The sequence below is a fragment of the Diorhabda sublineata genome, chromosome 1, assembly GCF_026230105.1.
Source record: "Diorhabda sublineata isolate icDioSubl1.1 chromosome 1, icDioSubl1.1, whole genome shotgun sequence".
Lineage (NCBI taxonomy): Eukaryota > Metazoa > Arthropoda > Insecta > Coleoptera > Chrysomelidae > Diorhabda > Diorhabda sublineata.
The window spans coordinates 18,463,373-18,482,635 of record NC_079474.1 but is presented as its reverse complement, the minus strand read 5'-3'; the positions used below and the strand labels follow the sequence as shown (position 1 = coordinate 18,482,635).

The window sequence follows — 19,263 nt, the reverse complement described above, 5'->3', positions numbered from 1 at the left end:
AGACAAGACAAGACAAGACAAGACAAGACAAGACAAGACAAGACAAGACAAGACAAGACAAGACAAGACAAGACAAGACAAGACAAGACAAGACAAGACAAGACAAGACAAGACTAGTAGATATATCTACTGGTACTATCGTTTCGAAAACACAAGGAAACTTTCAAAGAACCTAGATGAAGAGAAAGAAATTTATGTATGAAATTAAATGATTTGCAACGGGAGGAAATGATTTGCAACGGGAGGTTTAGAAAGGCCAAAATCCTTGTATATTGAAGATTATATAGCCGATTTTTTTCTATAAGTGCCTAATCATCAAAGAAAACAAGAAATTTTGTGCAATAGGTTAAAAAAATTAGTTATTAGTAAACTTTGTGCTGGGAAATCTACGAGTTATTAAAGAAGTGAAATGTGACGAGTATGGATCAGCACCTTAAGCTCCAAAAAAAACGAAATTTCATATAGAAAATCATATGATCTCGTAAACATTCTAGATCTAGAAAACTCTCGTACAGTAGACAAAACTCTCACCATGGTTTAACATGATAAAGAGATAATATGAAATCTGAGAACTGGTAAATTATACAATTAAAGAAGAAGAGAAAATGTAGAAGCTGATAATATAACGCAGACTTTTACCTATATTATATCAGGTGCTCTAACCTGAACATAAAAGAGATATATATTACACAACTTATGGCAGTATCCAGGAAAACTGTACTAACTTCTTGTTGGTGTATTTATAAGGTACATTTGCAGATGAAGTTTTGTTAAAAGAAATCAATCTTATAATTTCAAACGTAAATTATAATATCCCCGAAAACCCAATGAAATGTACGGGAAAAATCTACACAACTAGCAAGTATTGTTATACATTATATGAGTGAATCAACTGCAGATATTCTTTATACTAATCTTCAATAGATAACCAAAGATTCATCGTAAAGTCGAGGTCATAATTTGAAAAAATAATCGATGATACTGATATAAAGAATAATAGAGAATCTAATTGGATTTAGCAATGAATCATTGACGTTATGAAAAAAGATGCCAACATAATTTTTGATGTAATCAGAGACACGTGTATACCAGTCGTTGCCCTTATGCAAAAAAGTATATAAGACGTTTCTAATCAGCGTTGATTAATAAATTAAAAAACACTCTAAGAATAAAAAGAAGAAGAATGCGTTTCTTGTACTTCAAATAAAAACGTGACATATGACGTATTTGACACTATATGTATAGTTTAACCTTGAATATGATGTTTGATTGATTGTGACATGACATTTGACATAGCGCGTGATATTTTTTTGACTATTTCCTTCGAAAAATTTAAGCCAACCAAAAAGCTGTAATATTTTATGTTTACCTAGCAACGATCAAATTTCAGCGATAATACTGCACTAGTGCAAATTATCGATAATTTGCACTAGTGCCAAATTTTCGTCTAGGATTAATAAACATCATTTGGTTTTAATTTTATATTTTAAGAAAAGGAACAATTATTGTTTATTTTAAATTAAATTTTTCTCAGGAAATAGTCTGCCAAAATGCCCTCTCGTGCATGTCAAATTGTCTCATAATTTCCTCTCGTGCGCATTCGCGCACTCGAGAAAATTAAATTATCGACAATTTGATTAATATTGAAAATTTATCATTACTTTTACTAAAGAAGCCTCCTAGATTATTTATTGGTCTATAAAACTGAAAAAAACTCTCGTAGATAATATAATTAAATATTTTGTTTGTTATTCAGTGGTGATTGATATAACTGATTTTATTATCATTTTTTAGCGTTGAAACTCTGAAATATTAACATCATAGATTCAACTTTTATCCATATCAACAAATTTGGTGATTAAATCCGGATCTATACCAACAAAATCTTTCAATATCATGTAAAATGGAGTTGATTGTCGATTATTGGTCAAAATTCCTCTTAATGTCAAAATTATTAAAATATGAGACTTAAATTTAAGTTCTTTAAGCTTGTTTGATCTAAGGAGTTGGATTACTTTTTGGAAAGGAAAATCGTTAATTTAACTCATTCTACTTGTAGAATCACTATAAGGTTTCATATAAAAGTCAATTCATCAAAAACGAGACATTGTGTTGATTATATTTAGTGCTATTTTGGCCATTAATAAAAATCTCTTGACGCATGCTCAAATATATTTCCTAATTTGATAGATAACACGTATAGTAAAAAGTAAACGTAAAAACTCTTATACCAGGGGTGCTACTTAAGTTTTGAGATATTGCAACACTGAAGTGAATATGTCAAATGTGACATTGCCCTCATAGAATTTGACATTTTTAATGATGGAAGTACTCATAACGTGTTGTTAAATGAGTGTTATTTGAGTTGTTAACACATACTTGAAACATTTATCTTGGTAAAAAAACGTAGATTAAACCAATAACAGTTCGCCAAGCAACTGACTTCGACTTTTGGTCTCGAGACAACGTGTTTACAGGATGAATTTCGTTCGCGCACGAAGCAAATGGTCGCCTGGTTTTTCGGAATAACTGGTCGCCATTTCATTAAAGTAGCGTACACGGGTCAATACTGAATGGTACACTAGCATTTAATTGCCGAAAGTGTTCTAAAAAATCAGTGATCGAAAAGTATTGGTTGCTTAAAAAAAAACTCTGCCCTGTCAATATACAACTAAATACTGTTATGAGAGTGCGCAAACTTGTGAATTCACCATTTCAACTTCTTGTAGAATGAGTCATCACGTGATCGTTTTTTGTCATGAACAATACACATAAAAAACAATAAAAAAACTACATTTTGTATCTATAATCCAAACTAATCTAACGTAACCGAACCAAATTTTAAAAATTCGTTTCTCTATTTGTTATTATTCAGTTTTTTCTTAATGTTGAAATGCACTTTAAAAGATTTAGAAATTCTGGGTTGTAATATATGGATTTCCCAGCTTCACAAAGTGGATTAGGTACTAACTTCCAGGTAATAATCTTATTGAATCCGTCACGAGTTGTATTATGTATTTTGTCTACCTTTTCGTTTACCAGAAATATTCCCTTCCCGAGTTGGTGCATTCTTATCACAACGGATTAGAAATCGTCACGAATTGTAGCGCCCCCACTGTTATATGAATAAATCTGGAAACCGATATGGACATTATGGTGTTCAGCTTCAGAACAAAATATTGACATCCACCCGGAATTAAAATTGGAGCCTGTTGAATAGACTATTATCAAATTTGCAAGAAATCATGAACAAAGATGTGAATTTCAGACCACCCAGCTCCTAGAAAACGATTTTCAAAAGGTGTCACGTACTAATTGAGGTTAGACAATAATAACTCATTGAATCTGATCAATGAGTGACGAGATTTTAACCAAAACAATTCTGATACCACTAAATTCCGCATTTTTAGTGTGTTTCCTCGTATTTATATAATTGATATTTCCAATTAATTAACATTGATAATTTTTCGCAATAACAATCATTATAAATAATTATATTGAATTTACTATTAAAAACACTTACACCCATATCAATTACAGCTAGTATAGTGAGTGTATTGTGAAAGGTTGACCTGGTTTCTCTCTCTTGAAAGTCTACTGGTTACTGATGACGGATCATGCTATTATTTTTATATATACATTGGTGACGATGAATTTTCAGTTATATGAAAATTCGAAAGGAAAATTATATAAAGACCTTATTTCGTTTTCAAGCTTAATTACATCATAGATGGAAATTCCTTTACGTTTTGATATTAATTGGAAATTCAAATGAAGTAATTCAAAATAAAATATGTAAATAAATAAAATATGAAATTCAATTTAGAATAATACCCTCATCAAAGTTTCTTTGATGATGCATATAATAACTAAAAAGGTAATATTTCACTTTTCCACGTATCTACAACCGATAATTTTACCAGCAGGACTCGCCTCGTATCCATATTTTTCAAGATATAAATAGAACTTCAGTTAAATGAGCTTTTAACATCTTTCCTTCAACGATAAATCTGGTTTATTTATGGTGATTTGCAAGAGTATATAGTAGATAACAAAATATTAAATTAGTGATTAATAATTCGAACTACAACTTTACGAACAAGATAAAGGTGTAGAAAACAACAATAAAACCAGTGGATAACGACGGGGTATAACAGCGGGAACAGCAGTTGAATTTGATTTTTAATCATTCAATTTTTTGTGAAAATTAAACTGTGGCTACAATGGTTTCGTGAGGAATATCAGTAGTTATGATTCAGAAATCAATTTCATTACTGAAATGTTACAACCGGCCCTGTCCAGCTACTTTGAAATTATAAAAATTCAACAAATTCGTGTGGCGTTTCCCACATTTTTTATTTGTGTATAATTATTTAGTAGCAGCCGGTTTATTTACAGTATTTCTTCTAAATAATTTCTAAGAAAGTCTATTTATTTATTCCTATTGTTTCTTTTTTTTTCTAGATGTTTGTAGAGTTTTATTTAGGTATATAAATGATTTATGTAAACGCATTTAGTTGGTCTAAATCAAATAGTCCTAGTGAATAGAATAAATTAAGGACATAAGAGATAGAATGTCTTTCTCAAACATATGATAAAGATTCGCTATTGAAGTCGAAAGAGATTTCAAGAAAAAAACTTTTGTTGACATGTGTTTTTACTAAAAAATTCTACTTGAAGCTCTCTTGAAGCTCACAAAAGAGTGGCATTAACAGATTAGCTGTAAATTCGTTGCATCTCAAGTTTACCAGCAAAAACATGAGACATAATATATCTAAGTTAGTGTTTTAACGATTATAATATAAAAAATTTGTTATTATAAATGTCCAAATAGAAACCAGGGATATTTTTTATTACATATTATCAATATTAATAATATAGATAGATAGATAATATAGAATTCAGAACTGTAGTTTCATTCTGTCTAATTCCAATTATGGCATCATTGTTTGAATAAAAATGATTCTCTTTAGCATTTTTCGCAATACTTTATTTATTTTTTCTGTCTATGCTAATCCACATGTTAGTTTTATAATCTTTTTTTTACTTCAACCTTGCTTATTATTCAATATTTCTAAAGCATGATACAACTTGAAGGTTTCGAATCCCACGTCGTTTAGGTGTTTTTTAAGAATATATTTATCACAGACCATACTTAGAAATTATAATTATTATTATTAAACTGTATGTATTTAACACATTATAAAATACGAGAAGCAGATTTATTAATGAGAAGAATCGATACGCAATGTTTATTTATTATTTATTTGAATAAAAAAACATTTGTTTAAGTTCTCTTCACAAAAACATTTTAAATACGTTCTACTTCACGATTTTAATGATATAGAGTTAAGTTATCCAAATCAACGCTCTTCACAGCGGCGCATCATTATCAACTATTTATTTATTATTATGAACTATAACTTCATTAAGTCATCGTTACTATAAATTTGTCTATGTTTAGTCTGTCTGTCAGTTTTATAGATTCCACTTCAACCCCATTAAGGTATCGTCTTCAATTATTTATTTAATGTTACTATAATTAACTATATATTTATCTAATTTTATAATTATTATTGTATAAGATAAGAACTAATATATGAAGAAATCTGTAAAACTAATACACTTCGTTTATTCAATTTGAAATTCGTCTAGTACAACAGTTTGGTGTAACTAATTGTAACTTTAAATTATTAAATCGTCAGTTTGCTGAATGAATTGTTTTTAAAAAAGCAAGTTGGTGTATTGAGTTATTTAATTATATCTATGTCAGGAAAAATTTCAACTCATGATATTAGATTTCGTCTAGCAGACTTAAACGCTCGGAGGAATGTTTGAGAAAGTGAGAAATTCGTTTTTAATAATGCGGTGTCATTATAAATTCTAATTTTTTGTTTTTTATATAACAATAAACACAGAAAACTGATTCTAATCAATATTTTTAACGGCAATAATTTTCATTTTTAGTTGCTTCCGCGACATAACAATCTAAGATTTGAATTCTACTGTTAGATGGTTGCAAAAATTTCATATATTTGTCTGCAGAAGTAAAAACTCTCATTTCTTTATAATATTCTCTTAATTTCTATACGCAATCTTTCAAGTAAACGTCGAAAAGTGACATAATAGGTGACAAGACGAAAGTACCGTTACTATAAAAGTACCGACCGCGGTTCCTAACCGGTAATCCTTACCTTTTATCAGTAAGTTGCCTTTTCAAAAAACTGGATTTGTACCTTGTTTCGTTTGTACAAATACTGCAAAACTAATATTGACTAATTTCAAGAGAGTCTTTGACCTGTTAAAATATTCAAGCTGTTAAAACACAGGAAATAATAATATAAAAGATAAATAATCAAAAATAACTGTACGTGCTAACTGCGAAATTGAAAGGCGAAATCAATTTTATTATTGAAAACATTTAAATTTTAATTAGAAGAAGTAGAAATCTAGCTAGTCTTAGAAATTGGTCTATAAACTGAAGGAACTGAAAGGTTTCTCAATATTAAATCATTTGATTGATAAGGCAGATAATAGCAAGCACAAGTTATCGAAGACCGATGTTTATGACAAAGCTCAGAAGGTAGATTGAAGCAAAACCAATTATTGGGGCAACCTACAAGGGCTGAGACAGGCAAAGACTCTTCTGGGAAACTATAACCAGAATAGACACCTAAAGACGGTAGACCTAGCAGATAATCGGCTTGTAAATTAGATTTCAGTATTATTATACAAGTTCAAGTTATGTAGATCTATAATTTCACCAAGCAGGTTGAAAAAGGACTCTGTTAAGGCTAATTTCAATATTTTTTTTCAAAAATTCACTTCTTAGTATTTACAACTATAAAGTCAGTATTTCCGAAATTTTGACTTATTGATCTCTTTATAATACAAGTTCAAGTTATGTAGATCTTGAACTTCGAAAATCATTTCGGCTGATGGATATTTTTATGTTGTTACATATATAAATTATACAAAATTGTTCAATTTCTTATTTCCTAGACCTTGTAAAATATTAATGCATCTAAATGTTCTTGATTCTAGGTCTCTTCTGTTTCAATAATAGTTTTTTTAATAATGATAAAATTTGACGTTTCGACATTTCTTCAAGTCTTTATCAAAATATGATATTGACACTGACAATTTGATTAATATAAATTCCAAACCTAACCAAACCCAAATTGTCAGTGTCAATGTCATATTTTGATAAAGACTTGAAGAACTGTCGAAACATCAAATTTTATCATTATTAAAAAAAACTATTATTGAAACAGAAGAGACCTAAAATCAAGAACATTTAGATGTATTAATATATAAAATTTTACCAAAAATATTCACAGTTAAGGGTGCTTCTAATTATTTTTCTCAAAAACTAAAACACGTTTTTCTCATTTAATATATCTAAGGTAGAACCGGTGCAGATATTCATCCTGATCATACTCTGAGTAGATAAGTTCGTTATCAAAACTCTTAGTGATAATAAATTAATAAATTATTTTAGTACGTTTGTTGATTGTAGACCTGATACAAACATTATTTTGATATTTCAATGGAAAAACACATAGTTAAAGCTGTCTATTTGTTAATTGATATTTCCACACTTTGTAACTTAATCTAAAAAGTGCGATCATCACTTAATGGAAGCCGAATTACTTTTTTTAATAATACTATGTTGCCATGTAATCAAACCTCTATTAATATTACGTAGTTAATCATAGGCGATAGAGGAATAATAAGTTGATTTTACAGTTAGACGAATATCAAGATGTTTCGTAACTTTTAAATTGAAATTATTTTTTATAAATTGTCTTCGGCTGTTGGCGGTTATGTCGATTTCATTAACGATAGCCCTGTTATTTAAAAATATTTGCCCGGTATCTGATTAAGAAACGTAACTCGCTTTATCTCGAAAAATGTTCTACGTATATCTTAGGGGAAAAAAACTTCAAATAAAAATTTCTAGATATAGTTTTTAAGTATAAATGCAAAGATATGGTAATATGAAATGTATATTCATATTACTGAATAAAAAATTAATAATTTGCACCGCTATAAATTGTTCTGACAAGAGTTGGTTTATTTGGAAGAGAAAATTCCATGCTTAATATTTGTAATGTATCATCTTTTTCTAGAATTCTTGGTATTTTTGATACATCCATTAAGGAGCAGAAAATTCCAGACAATCATTGTTATAACGAGTCTCAGTATAAATTTCCTCACCAACAAACCTTCTCCTGCGAAACTTAATTATTCATGTTCATTCTTTGACAACCAAACTATAGAGTAAGGGATTGGCCCTTTGTCCCTATTTAAGATACTCTTACATCTAGCAATTTTAATGCTCTCAAATGCATCCAACGATGTATTATTGGATACATTTTTTAACAATTTTATTCATTTGATGATTGGTTATCCGTTCATATTTCAAATGAGCTACGTGCTCTTTAAACCGGACAATAACGGATCTCTTAGTCTGCCCAATATACTTACTGTCACAATCATCACAGCTTATTGCATATATACCAATCTTTTTGAAACTTGGTATTTTATTCTTAGGATTGCCCAACAATTGCTTGTTGGGTTTATGTAATACTGTATAAATATAAACCAATTGAAACCCTCTCTGCTAAATATTCCTTCCAAATCTTTTGTATAAAGAGGTTTGAAAGGTATCAGAGCAAATTTTTCTTGTTTTTCACATTGAATTTGGAAAAAATGGGTTTCACATAGATATTTCTTAAACCTATGACGATTGATTAACATTAATACAGCTACATCCTCAATGAAGGACTTTTCCTTATTGTATCTTTCGATGGTGAGTGGAAAGTGGATTAATTTTTGGATTTTTCCTAAATACATCAAATTCTAAGCTATTACTATTCCTAATTACTATAAAGTATCTGAAACTGTCCATTATTATCCATTTCATACGTGAACTTTATAGATATTTTTAGTTGGGTTCCAAAATGAATTCGTCTACGTTTGCCTTCTTCATATTGAATGTGGCGAAAATATAATCCACTGACAAGTGTCCAATGTCATAAATCTACAAATGTGACGTGATTTATATGTATAAGATTCACTTCAGAAGAAACATTTTTCTCTTAGATATACTCCTCTAGAATGTGGAATGGCTTTAATCGCCAGAGATCTTCCGTCTGGAGTTCCTTCGCGTTTCACACTTCGAGAGAATGTCGATTAAGGTGCAATAAAATCTGCTTGCCTCATTATCTGGTAAATCTAGGGTCTTCAGATGTCATATTGAGACGATAGTCCCCGGATAGAACCCCTCTTATTATTCGTAGATTGTTATTACTTAGATTCATACATTCAGCAAATCTACTCTGGTTATAATTTCCCAGAAAGCTTCTTTTCCAATGCTTTTTCCATTATTCTGTAGCTGATATCATAGAAGGGTCTCATGTGCTTGTCTGCCCTCGCTTTAGTGAATCCATTGTAGGGTAATTTAATTTTTCTTGCCTAGATCACAAACGAATTTGGATTTTATGATATTGGAGCTTTAAGCTCTAATAGCTGCTTGACTATCGGTCAGGATGATGATCTCCTGTTTCCAGTACTATGTGGAGAGATTTAGAATCACTTCTAGTGCAGCTGTTTGGCAAGATTTTATGGCTACAGCTGCACATAAGCAAGCCAGTCTTTGTAGCTTTGAGAGATTGTTCCTCGTGGTACTCAGACTACATCTAGTACCTCAAACTCTGTAAGATAGAAGATGATATAAGATTGATTTTAGCTGAAGAAACTCTGAAATCAAAAAATAGAGTACAAATTACTCTTTTTCAACTAAGTAAATTGATGCTATTAACTCTCACGACAACGCTGTGGCATACTTCCAATAAAGTCCTTCATGTAATTTTAGTCTTTTAGTCTAACTTTTCCTACTCAGTCAATCACACATTTTGCAGTTGCTGGCTTTAAATCTGTAAATATTTGCCCACACAAGTTCAATAAGTCTATTCTGCGTGCAGGTCAGTCTAAAACTACAATATATATCCCTTAAAGATCTGGTTTAGTATTCTAGCGACGTAGGGTATGCGTTATCTAAAATCTTTGTAATATACCTATGAGTAATTAATGTTTGTTGAAGTTACAAGAAAAACACTTCCCACCATCGCTTCAATAGACAAATATTCTTCGATCTGAAGTATATGAAATCTGGAATCGTCATCACCCCAATCATGAACATTTCAGTTCGTATGTTCTCATGCAAATCGTAATCAAGCCGCACGCTATTCTCTGATCAATAAATGAGCAGTGTCAGCTACTCTATACAGTGAGAAGTACTGACATCACCCACTCTTTTCAATTGGATTATATTGGCAATATACGACCATACTACTCATTCCTCAAGTCAGATCGAAATAAAATTTCTTCATTTTTAAGTTACCAGAATGGTAAACGCATAATACAGAAAATTGGTATAAATAAGTTGGATGCTATGGGTGAACAAATTGGTACACATTGAAGAAAACATTAATAACAAGCTGGAATGAGACAAAAAGATTATAGAAGTACTTAAGAAGAATGTCTATACTACACAAAGTGTTAACAGTATTACAAATAATATTATTATTCTAAGGTGATATTCGATATGGTTTTCATCTACTTTTTAAGTGCACTTTTTAAATCTCTGCCTTGTTTAAAAGACATTATCTCTAATTGTAAACCTTTTTAGGAAAACAAAATCTTTTATTCAGATAAAAATTTGATGCTAGTTTGGTTACATTTAGTTGTGGATCTGCAAATTCCTTTTTAAGTAATACTAAAATTGTCAAAATTTATCAATCGTTACAAAAGTTGTAGTTTTGTATCATTTAATTAGTTTACTCACTCACATCTACCAGTTATTATAATAGAAATATGTTGAAGTATTGTAGCAAACTTGCGAGAGGTAATGGGCAAGGAATACAAATAATCAATTTTTTTACCACCACTAAGCGTTTATTAGAAAAATAATGAAACTTTGAAATTCAAAACAACTGTACCACGGTTCAATAAATTGCTTTTGTTCTTTAATTCTCAACTGCAATCTCTATTTTCGCCCTAAATTAATAATAAAATACCACATAATGAAGATCTTTGAATAAATTATTCGAATAATTTTTGTACTTTACGCATCTGCATATGTAAATTTGTAGCATTCAATAACACCCACAAATACTACAAATAACATCTCCATCTTGATATATGTGATGAAATTAGAAGTAATATTGAGATTTTAATCCCGTATAATAACTTTCAAGTAGAGGAGAGTTTGACAGAAAAATAATTGTAATTTCACGTGGTTATAATGATTATTTTCTATATTTTGTTAACATATGTACCAGTTCGTAGTCAAGTTTAGAGAGAAAGTGTTGATTACGTCAATGATTTTGCAAATTTCAAGAACTCTTGGACAGTTGTGGGTAAACTGGACTTGTTCTTGAACTGGTACATCATCAATTCATACACTAGATTTTTGTCTATCAAAAAATTTCTATTTCTATCTTTAAAAAAATATGAATATAATAATAATATAATATAATAATGAGTTTCCAATTTATATAAGATCATTTCTCCGTATATACCAACTATTAATGTATATATAACCTTGTATTTTTATATATTTATATTTTTATTCACATTTTTATTCCCTTTTTTTATTCATTTTTCCTTGAATTTGTTATTTTTTTTTCATATTTTGAAATAGTTTATTGTCAATTTCGTACTAAAATGATGATACATTTTCTTTTTGAACTCCCCTAAATATCCGTCTTTTTTAAATATATCTTATCATCATCACAACTTTTACTAGGCATCTTCATTCGTTTAATAGTTTCGTCTATTTCTTCTTCTGCAATCTATTCTATCTCTCTCACATCATCATTTACTCCAACTGTTTCGTCGTTTGTATTCTAATCATGCTTTATTTTTCTCATTGTTCTTTTTTCACGATCTTCTATCAGATTCATTTTTGATTCTTTCTGTTTTAAGATGTCTAGGAAGTTTTTATTCTCAGTAAGTTCAAGGGTTATGCTTTCATTCTTCCATTGTGATGATTACTTTTCAACTTTGTGATCTTTTATTCATGATCTACAATATCATTTTGTTCTATACCTTCTCTTTCTACTCAGAGTTAGCTACTGAAACTTTATAACTTTTTTGGAAATTATGAACTTTATTTTCTTTTGCTTTTATATCCTTTTGAAGACATCAAAACAATTACAAGCTCTCTCTTTTTCTTTTCCAAAATGTTACTTTATAAGTTGTCTTCCACAATTTCCTCATTCTATCATCGTGTATCCAATGCTGGTCTTCCACTCACAGCCAGTCGAGAATTTGTTTTCTTGGGAGGTAACTTCTCATATAATCCAATTCTCGTGTTGTTCTCTTTTGCTCTGTCATTGTTAATATCTTTATTATGCTTTGAATTAATCTGTTTTGGTTTTGTTTCCACTTGGAAAATATTCTACGGCAATCCAAGGAGAACTTTCATGGCTTGTATCCCTCGTGCACTTTATTTTATTATGATTCCTGTGGATGGAATTTCATCAATTTCATCAAATATTAACACTTCCAATTATAAAAAGACTAAAACACATTATCAAAAAGAGAAAAGTGATTTTCCATCATCAGTTTTTCATCAGAGAAGCGAATATATAAACTTACAACTAAAAAAGTGTCTGGAGAAGAAGATATTGTGCTAGGTATATAGTTTTTGATAGAGTCTAGTATCAAGAATGAACGTCTACCTAAGAAATACAGCTTGCAACTAAAATCTTATAAAAGTTACGAAGATAATATTTAGATCTTAGTCTGCCTGGTGTATCACGAAGCAGTGCTTTGTTCCAACTGAAGTATTTTCCGCAGACACCATGTTTTGAAGATTAGAATATCTTGATTATGATTTTTAAGCAAACTGATGATATAGAAAAAGGTATGAGGCCACTGTGAACTAATGGAGGTGTGCATGATCAAACGATATTTAAATAATATAAGATACCAAAATAGGGTATTTAAAATTGTTATTGTGAGTAATAAATAGACACGGGGACCTGTGGAATGGAGCTAGGCATATTACAAAGAAGCATAATTAAGAACGACTCCACGACCACGATTACATCAAGGCCGCTGAATCAATATGAAATAGTGAGAAACAGTACAGAGTTCAAAATATAATACAAAATGTGCTAGCAGAGAAAGAACAAAACTGAGATAATACCGGTGGGTCAAACATTTAATTATTTAGAGTGTTAGAGTATTAGAATCGTTCTCAAGCATAACATCAATCTAGCACTTTAAGGAATTCACTTTGTTAATTTCAAATAATTTACCACGTACTAAATAATTTACCACGTACTTCGCCGCTGTATAAATTATAGGAAAAACTATGCAAAAATTATTCTGTGAATTAATGACCAAAATTTCGAAATATTTTATCAAACAATTAACACAAATTATATAACTCTTCATACATCCATTAACAAATAATGGGGGACAAGCCGTTGGGAATTTACAAAAGAATTAGGGTGTACCTGACCTCTACATGCCTTTTTAGGGTTCTATTAAAATAGCATTTAGCATTGTTTTAACTGTATTAAAGTTTCCATTGTCATATTTTCATGTGGGATGTGTGGGAAGATGTAGAAGGACACCATTTACTTTCAATCATTCCCATAAGAGATGTTAATTGGTTGTTTATCTACTACTGGTTCCGGGAGAATAACGGTCCTTTTTTATGAAGTTTTTTACAGATAAATATTTACTTTGTAAATTAACAGCATTTAGCTTATCGCCTATTGGAATATAATATATAAAATAGAAGTTAAGGCTTGAACAACATATCATTAATGTTATTTGAGTAATGTAAAGAAATCTGATTCTAAAATAATGATTTGATCTTAAAACGTGTGGCTTTTAGTTAAAGATTGAGCAGAAAATTTTTTGTAGCTGATTCAATTCAACACCAAAACAAATGAAAAATATTTGCTTGTTATATGTGGCCAATTCTCGACGTAGAATTGTGGTTGTGCTAGAGTTTGATCCACGAGGTTTTGATTTTCGAAAAAATTTACAAACAGCGTTTCTTGCGATGCCCGCCGATGTTCTATTCGCTTCCTATGTGTTTATTCATTATTTGTGGCGTTAACTATTACAACAATTAGCATTTTATGTAATATTTAATGACAATATTTGAGCAGTTCATCAGAACTCATACGATATTCACACTTGTTTGTTAAGGTTCATGAAACTATCCATAACCTAAAAAGTAGATTGTACCTGTATAAACCTCATTTGCTTTATATTGTATTAAAAATTGCATCAATATGAATTTTATAGGATATTATGCATCTTTATTGTAATATAACGACCATGGAAATATTTAATTTTGGAATAAAATTCCTAAAAAATATTCATACATTGCAATAGAAATTATGCAGTTCGTCCATGCATGCATCAGTGAAAGGTCACACTTTGAGGTTATGTTATACGATGAAACATGCTGTAATTTCTATATTTACGTTATTTTGAAAATTGGAAATCAACTATTCATTCCAAGATCAACTACTGCCGATAGAATAACCACTTGTAGTACTAAGTGAAGAAATTGGTAGGAAAATTGAGAGCTGTATTTGATATTTAACCAATCAATTGCTGACTGAGCACTGAGCATATGAATCAATACCAGTTCTAGGGATTCAAATGATCGCCATGATGATTTAAGCCAATATTTTACTTAGTTTGTTGTCTCAGCTTTAGAAAACGTTTTTCTCGTTTTTCTCGATTGATAAGAAACAGAAAATTCATTGCTGACATGTGATTTATATACTTATTCTTTGTACTTTTTCATTTATTTTTATCCATAGTATTAAAAAATCATAAGTTTATTAAAACAATCTGTAACTCAAAATTCTCTAACTCTTGTACGAAATTCGATAAGTCGTCTAATTTAACATAATTTCTATGATTAGTATTTATTTTGCTGATACAGATTTGATAGCTAGGATCCCATATAAGAGATGCACACTCTATTTTTGAAAAAACTAGTCAATTGAAATGTATACATAAGGTTTTAGACCCGTTATTACTGTCCAATGTCAAGGTTAATTTTAATGAAAAAGGTTTACAGAACAAAAAATCAACACCTACTTGACAGATTTACAATTCCAATCAATCCTATTCTTGGTACCAATACGCAAGGTTAAAAATAAATACAATGGGTGTGCCGAGCATGTTCAGTTTTCATAGAAATTCATTTCACAAGTCTTTTTGATACAAAATTCGAAACGGGTTTGAATTATTAATAAGAAAATGACTTTTTTTCTTAGTAAAAAAAATTTATTTCTCCTCCAAACTATACGCACTAATCATAGACCGCTTCCCACAAGTCATTTTATACATTCGAAGTGAAAATTTAATTCAACTATGTTCGAAGATATACAAACATTCGTTTCGACATTTTAATGCGGGCAAGCTTTCGATCAGTATCAACCAATCGCGGCACTCACCTTGCAGTTGTAACTTTTTCATATCTTTTCGTGCAAAATGTTACGTGCAGGTCGATTTAGCATTTTTTGAGTCTATAAACTACCAAGATACCTCATTTTTATTCGTCACCAAATAAAAAAAAATTCTTAGTATTCCTACAACTTATTGAGACTATTTTATGAATAAATCAGCAACTAAATATGGTATTGCTTTGGTTTTTAATAAATTAACAATGGAATTTGAAATTACTGTTAGTAAAATTGGTATTTTTGAGGACATTTGAGAAATTTGAGACACTGTATATATAAATCATTCTTTTATGTGAAAAATTACATTTGAAAATATCAATCGACACTCAGAATTACAGTACTACAAATTAATTTCATTCAGTCTTCCCACTGTATGATTAGTAATGTTCATAATTTGTAAATTATCTTATTATAAATATTAAGAAAATGAAGTTTACTATAAAAATGTTTTTGTTTTTGTAAGAGACAATCCGTTATAATAAATGTGATATAATATATTCTTAAGACATAAAGTTGAGTTTTTCTACAAAAATGTTTCTAAGTCATAGATAGTTATTAATTCATAGTTTTCAATTTTTCTATGTGTCATAAAGTTTGAAACATTGTTGATAGATGGCGGTAGCTACGCCGTTTGCATTAATACTTGAATCAAACCAAGCCTCTTATTTTCAAAAAAACATCAATAACATATCGATATAAAGAGGGGGAGGTTTTAATTTTTTTTCCAAAAACATTAATCGTTACAAATAATATCCTCAAACTCAAAGAATGTTATCTTGTTGGTAAGGGATAGTTTGTTCTATACTAGTCTTTGTATTCGACAAACAACCATATTTACGTGAATAGAATAAATGTGTATAATGAGGTTAAAGTAAATTTGGCACACATATATTTTCTCATACGTAATCTCTAAGAATTAAAACAATATATGCAGTAAGTCAAGTATGAAGAATGAATAGTGTTTTATCTAGAATGTTCCCAAGATTTCTCATTTTTGTATACATTTCTAGCGATACAATAATTTATTTTCAATATATGAAAGTACAAAATATATGAATGTGTACATTTTCAACAATTAAATTATTATAAACCTCTCATATTTTCATATATATGTGAAAAAGTAGTTTTCAGTGTAAAAATGTCAAGTCTAACTAGTGTTTGAATCAGGTTTATATTAAAGCGGTTTTGACGCAAAACGAGTTACGAAAATAACAGTCCACGATATCATTAATAAGAATTTTAATTATTTAAATTGTATTTTCTCATATTTTCAAACTGAAGTAGTACTCAATAATCTCTTTTTAATAATGAATTGTCTAATAACTACCTCTTAATATCGAAATTTAAAAAATCTGATAATTGTATTGTATTTTCTAATATTTTTGAGGAAAACCAGTATATTATTTTAAAGATAATCACAATTAATATGTATGACTCCCTGAGTGTCTATTGATATCAAAATTATGATAACAGTTCACCGTCTCTGTTAAAAGAAATCGCCAAAAAATGATATGTCAGTATAATAAATCTAAATTTTATTTATTGTATCATATTTTTGATAGACAATCAAAATTTATTCTTCTAACTGCCCATTCATGTCGAAATTACTTGGTGATTTTTTTTAAAAAATTTACTGATCTAACCCTATATTGATTTCGAAATTTTTAAAATACGATCAAATTTTCCCATATTTTTGAGTGAATGAGCTACTTAATGAAATGTTTTTACGAAAAATAGTTAAAATTTACTCTTCTTACTGCCTAATGATGTAAAGATTTTGAATAGTATTTTCCTATTTTTTTTTTGAGAAAAAAACTACTTGGTAATACATTTTCAAAAAGAATTATAATTTACTAATGTCACTGCCTATTGATGTCGAAATTTTCGAGATAATAATTTTTTAACTATATTTGTCCATATTTTTGAGTAAAAACATAAACTTTTAAAAAATAATGATCAGAATTCATCTAACTGCCTATTCATGTTTAAATTTTCAAAATTATATTATTTGAACGTATTTTTCTACTTTTTTGAGAAAAAACACTACTTGGTGAAAACGTTTCCAAAGTAATAAAATATTTGCCCATATTTTTGACTAGAAAAACTACTTGATAATATCTTTTTGAAAATAATGATAAAAATTTATAATTCTAGTTAAAAATTGTATTATTTGGATATATTTTCTTTTAAAAAACAACTACTTAGTAAAATCGTTTTTTAAAATATAAACATACTAATGTAATTGCTTTCAAAATATAATAATATTTTTCATTCAAAAAAATATTACCTTGTTTATTTTTTTTGAAATCATTACCAAAATCAATCCATCCAAATGTCTTTTGCTAATAAAATTTTGGTTTTACACTCAAATTCTTCAAAGAAAACATATAATTGGAAAGTTACTTATCTAACTGCCTATTGATATCAAAATTTCTAAAATCGTGATATTTGTACAGGTGTTTCCCACATTTTTGTAAAAAAGCAGAACTTTTTTAATTTTCTGGAAATAATCAAAATAAATTCATCCAAATGCTTTTTGGTATCAGAATTTTTGTTTTGCCCTCTAATTCTTCAAAAAAAACATATAAATATAAAGTTACTCATCTAACTGCCTATTGAAATAAAAATTTCCAAAATCGTAATATTTGTACAGGGTTTTCCCACATTTTTGTAGAAAAGGACAACTTTTTCATTTTTTTAGAAATAATAATCAAAATCAATTCATCCAAATGCCTTTTGCTAACAAAATTTTGGTGTAACCCTCTAATTCTTCAAAAAAAGACAGATAAATGAAAAGTTATTCATCTAACTGCCGAAACATTGTTCCCAAAAATATTAGTAAATTGGTGAAAAAATGTAGCAGGATATCGGGTTAGAAAGGAGTCAAGGATAAACACTTTCGAATCGCGCACTGCCAAATAATATATCTCCTAACAGATGTTTGCAAAATTATCCTGCAAGATGAAAATTCTCACAAAGCACAACACAAAAAAAGGTCCTTACAGCACTCCCGATTGAAGTTCCAAAGCACTGTCACTGTTAGTCTCAGAGCAGGAAGGGTAAGATGTGTTTGTGAACCATGGGGTTGGTTATTATCATTATTATATTTTTTTTTTCAATAAAAAACTTACCAGTAGCCATGGCAGTTTGGGCCAGGGCATAAGAGGCCCTATCACTCCACGATGTCGTGTTTGGGCGCGATTTGCTACTCACGGTAAAGTCTTGAGTTAGACTGAGCTTACGTTCGGCGTTCAGCGTCTTGAGTTGTTCACGGCCATGAAAGGTTGCTTTGGATTGGTTAGCGTTCTTATGTGAGAATGCCGCGAAGTCACTTGCTCGGATACACTGATAAAAATCCGGTGTGCAAATACGGTGTCGCGGCTTTTAATTCAATAAGAAGTGGTGTTTAGTCATGGGGTGATAATGGGATTCGTTTTTAAATAATTATCTTCTTTTTGATCCATTGGAAAGGTTACTTTGAAATTAATAATTGGATACTCACGTGAAAAATAATAAATAAATTTATGAAATAAGGACTTAATTGAGTTTCATATATTGAATAGATGATATATCAAATAGATAATGATTGGTCTATGACGTAGAACTCATTTTAAGCGTTTCTCAATAAAATTTTTACAAATTTATTAGGGTTACTATTCTACCGTCTCGTTGTACTCTCCAAGAAAATTCTCCCTTTATATAACTATTGAGTCTCCAAGAAAGTACTACATATTATAAATTTTCA

The 19,263-nt window shown here is 29.5% G+C and overlaps 1 protein-coding gene across 1 annotated transcript in view; it reads right to left on the bottom strand.

Annotated features, from left to right (window-relative positions):
* Positions 1 to 18,746, bottom strand: part of LOC130452383 (uncharacterized) — a 251,678-nt gene extending 232,932 nt beyond the window's left edge. The window contains exon 1 of the mRNA XM_056791629.1: positions 18,650 to 18,746. Within this exon, the coding sequence (XP_056647607.1) occupies positions 18,650 to 18,659 (10 nt within the window). The 5' untranslated portion in view covers positions 18,660 to 18,746. The remainder of the gene's footprint in view (positions 1 to 18,649) is intronic.
* Positions 18,747 to 19,263: the final 517 nt, after the last annotated feature.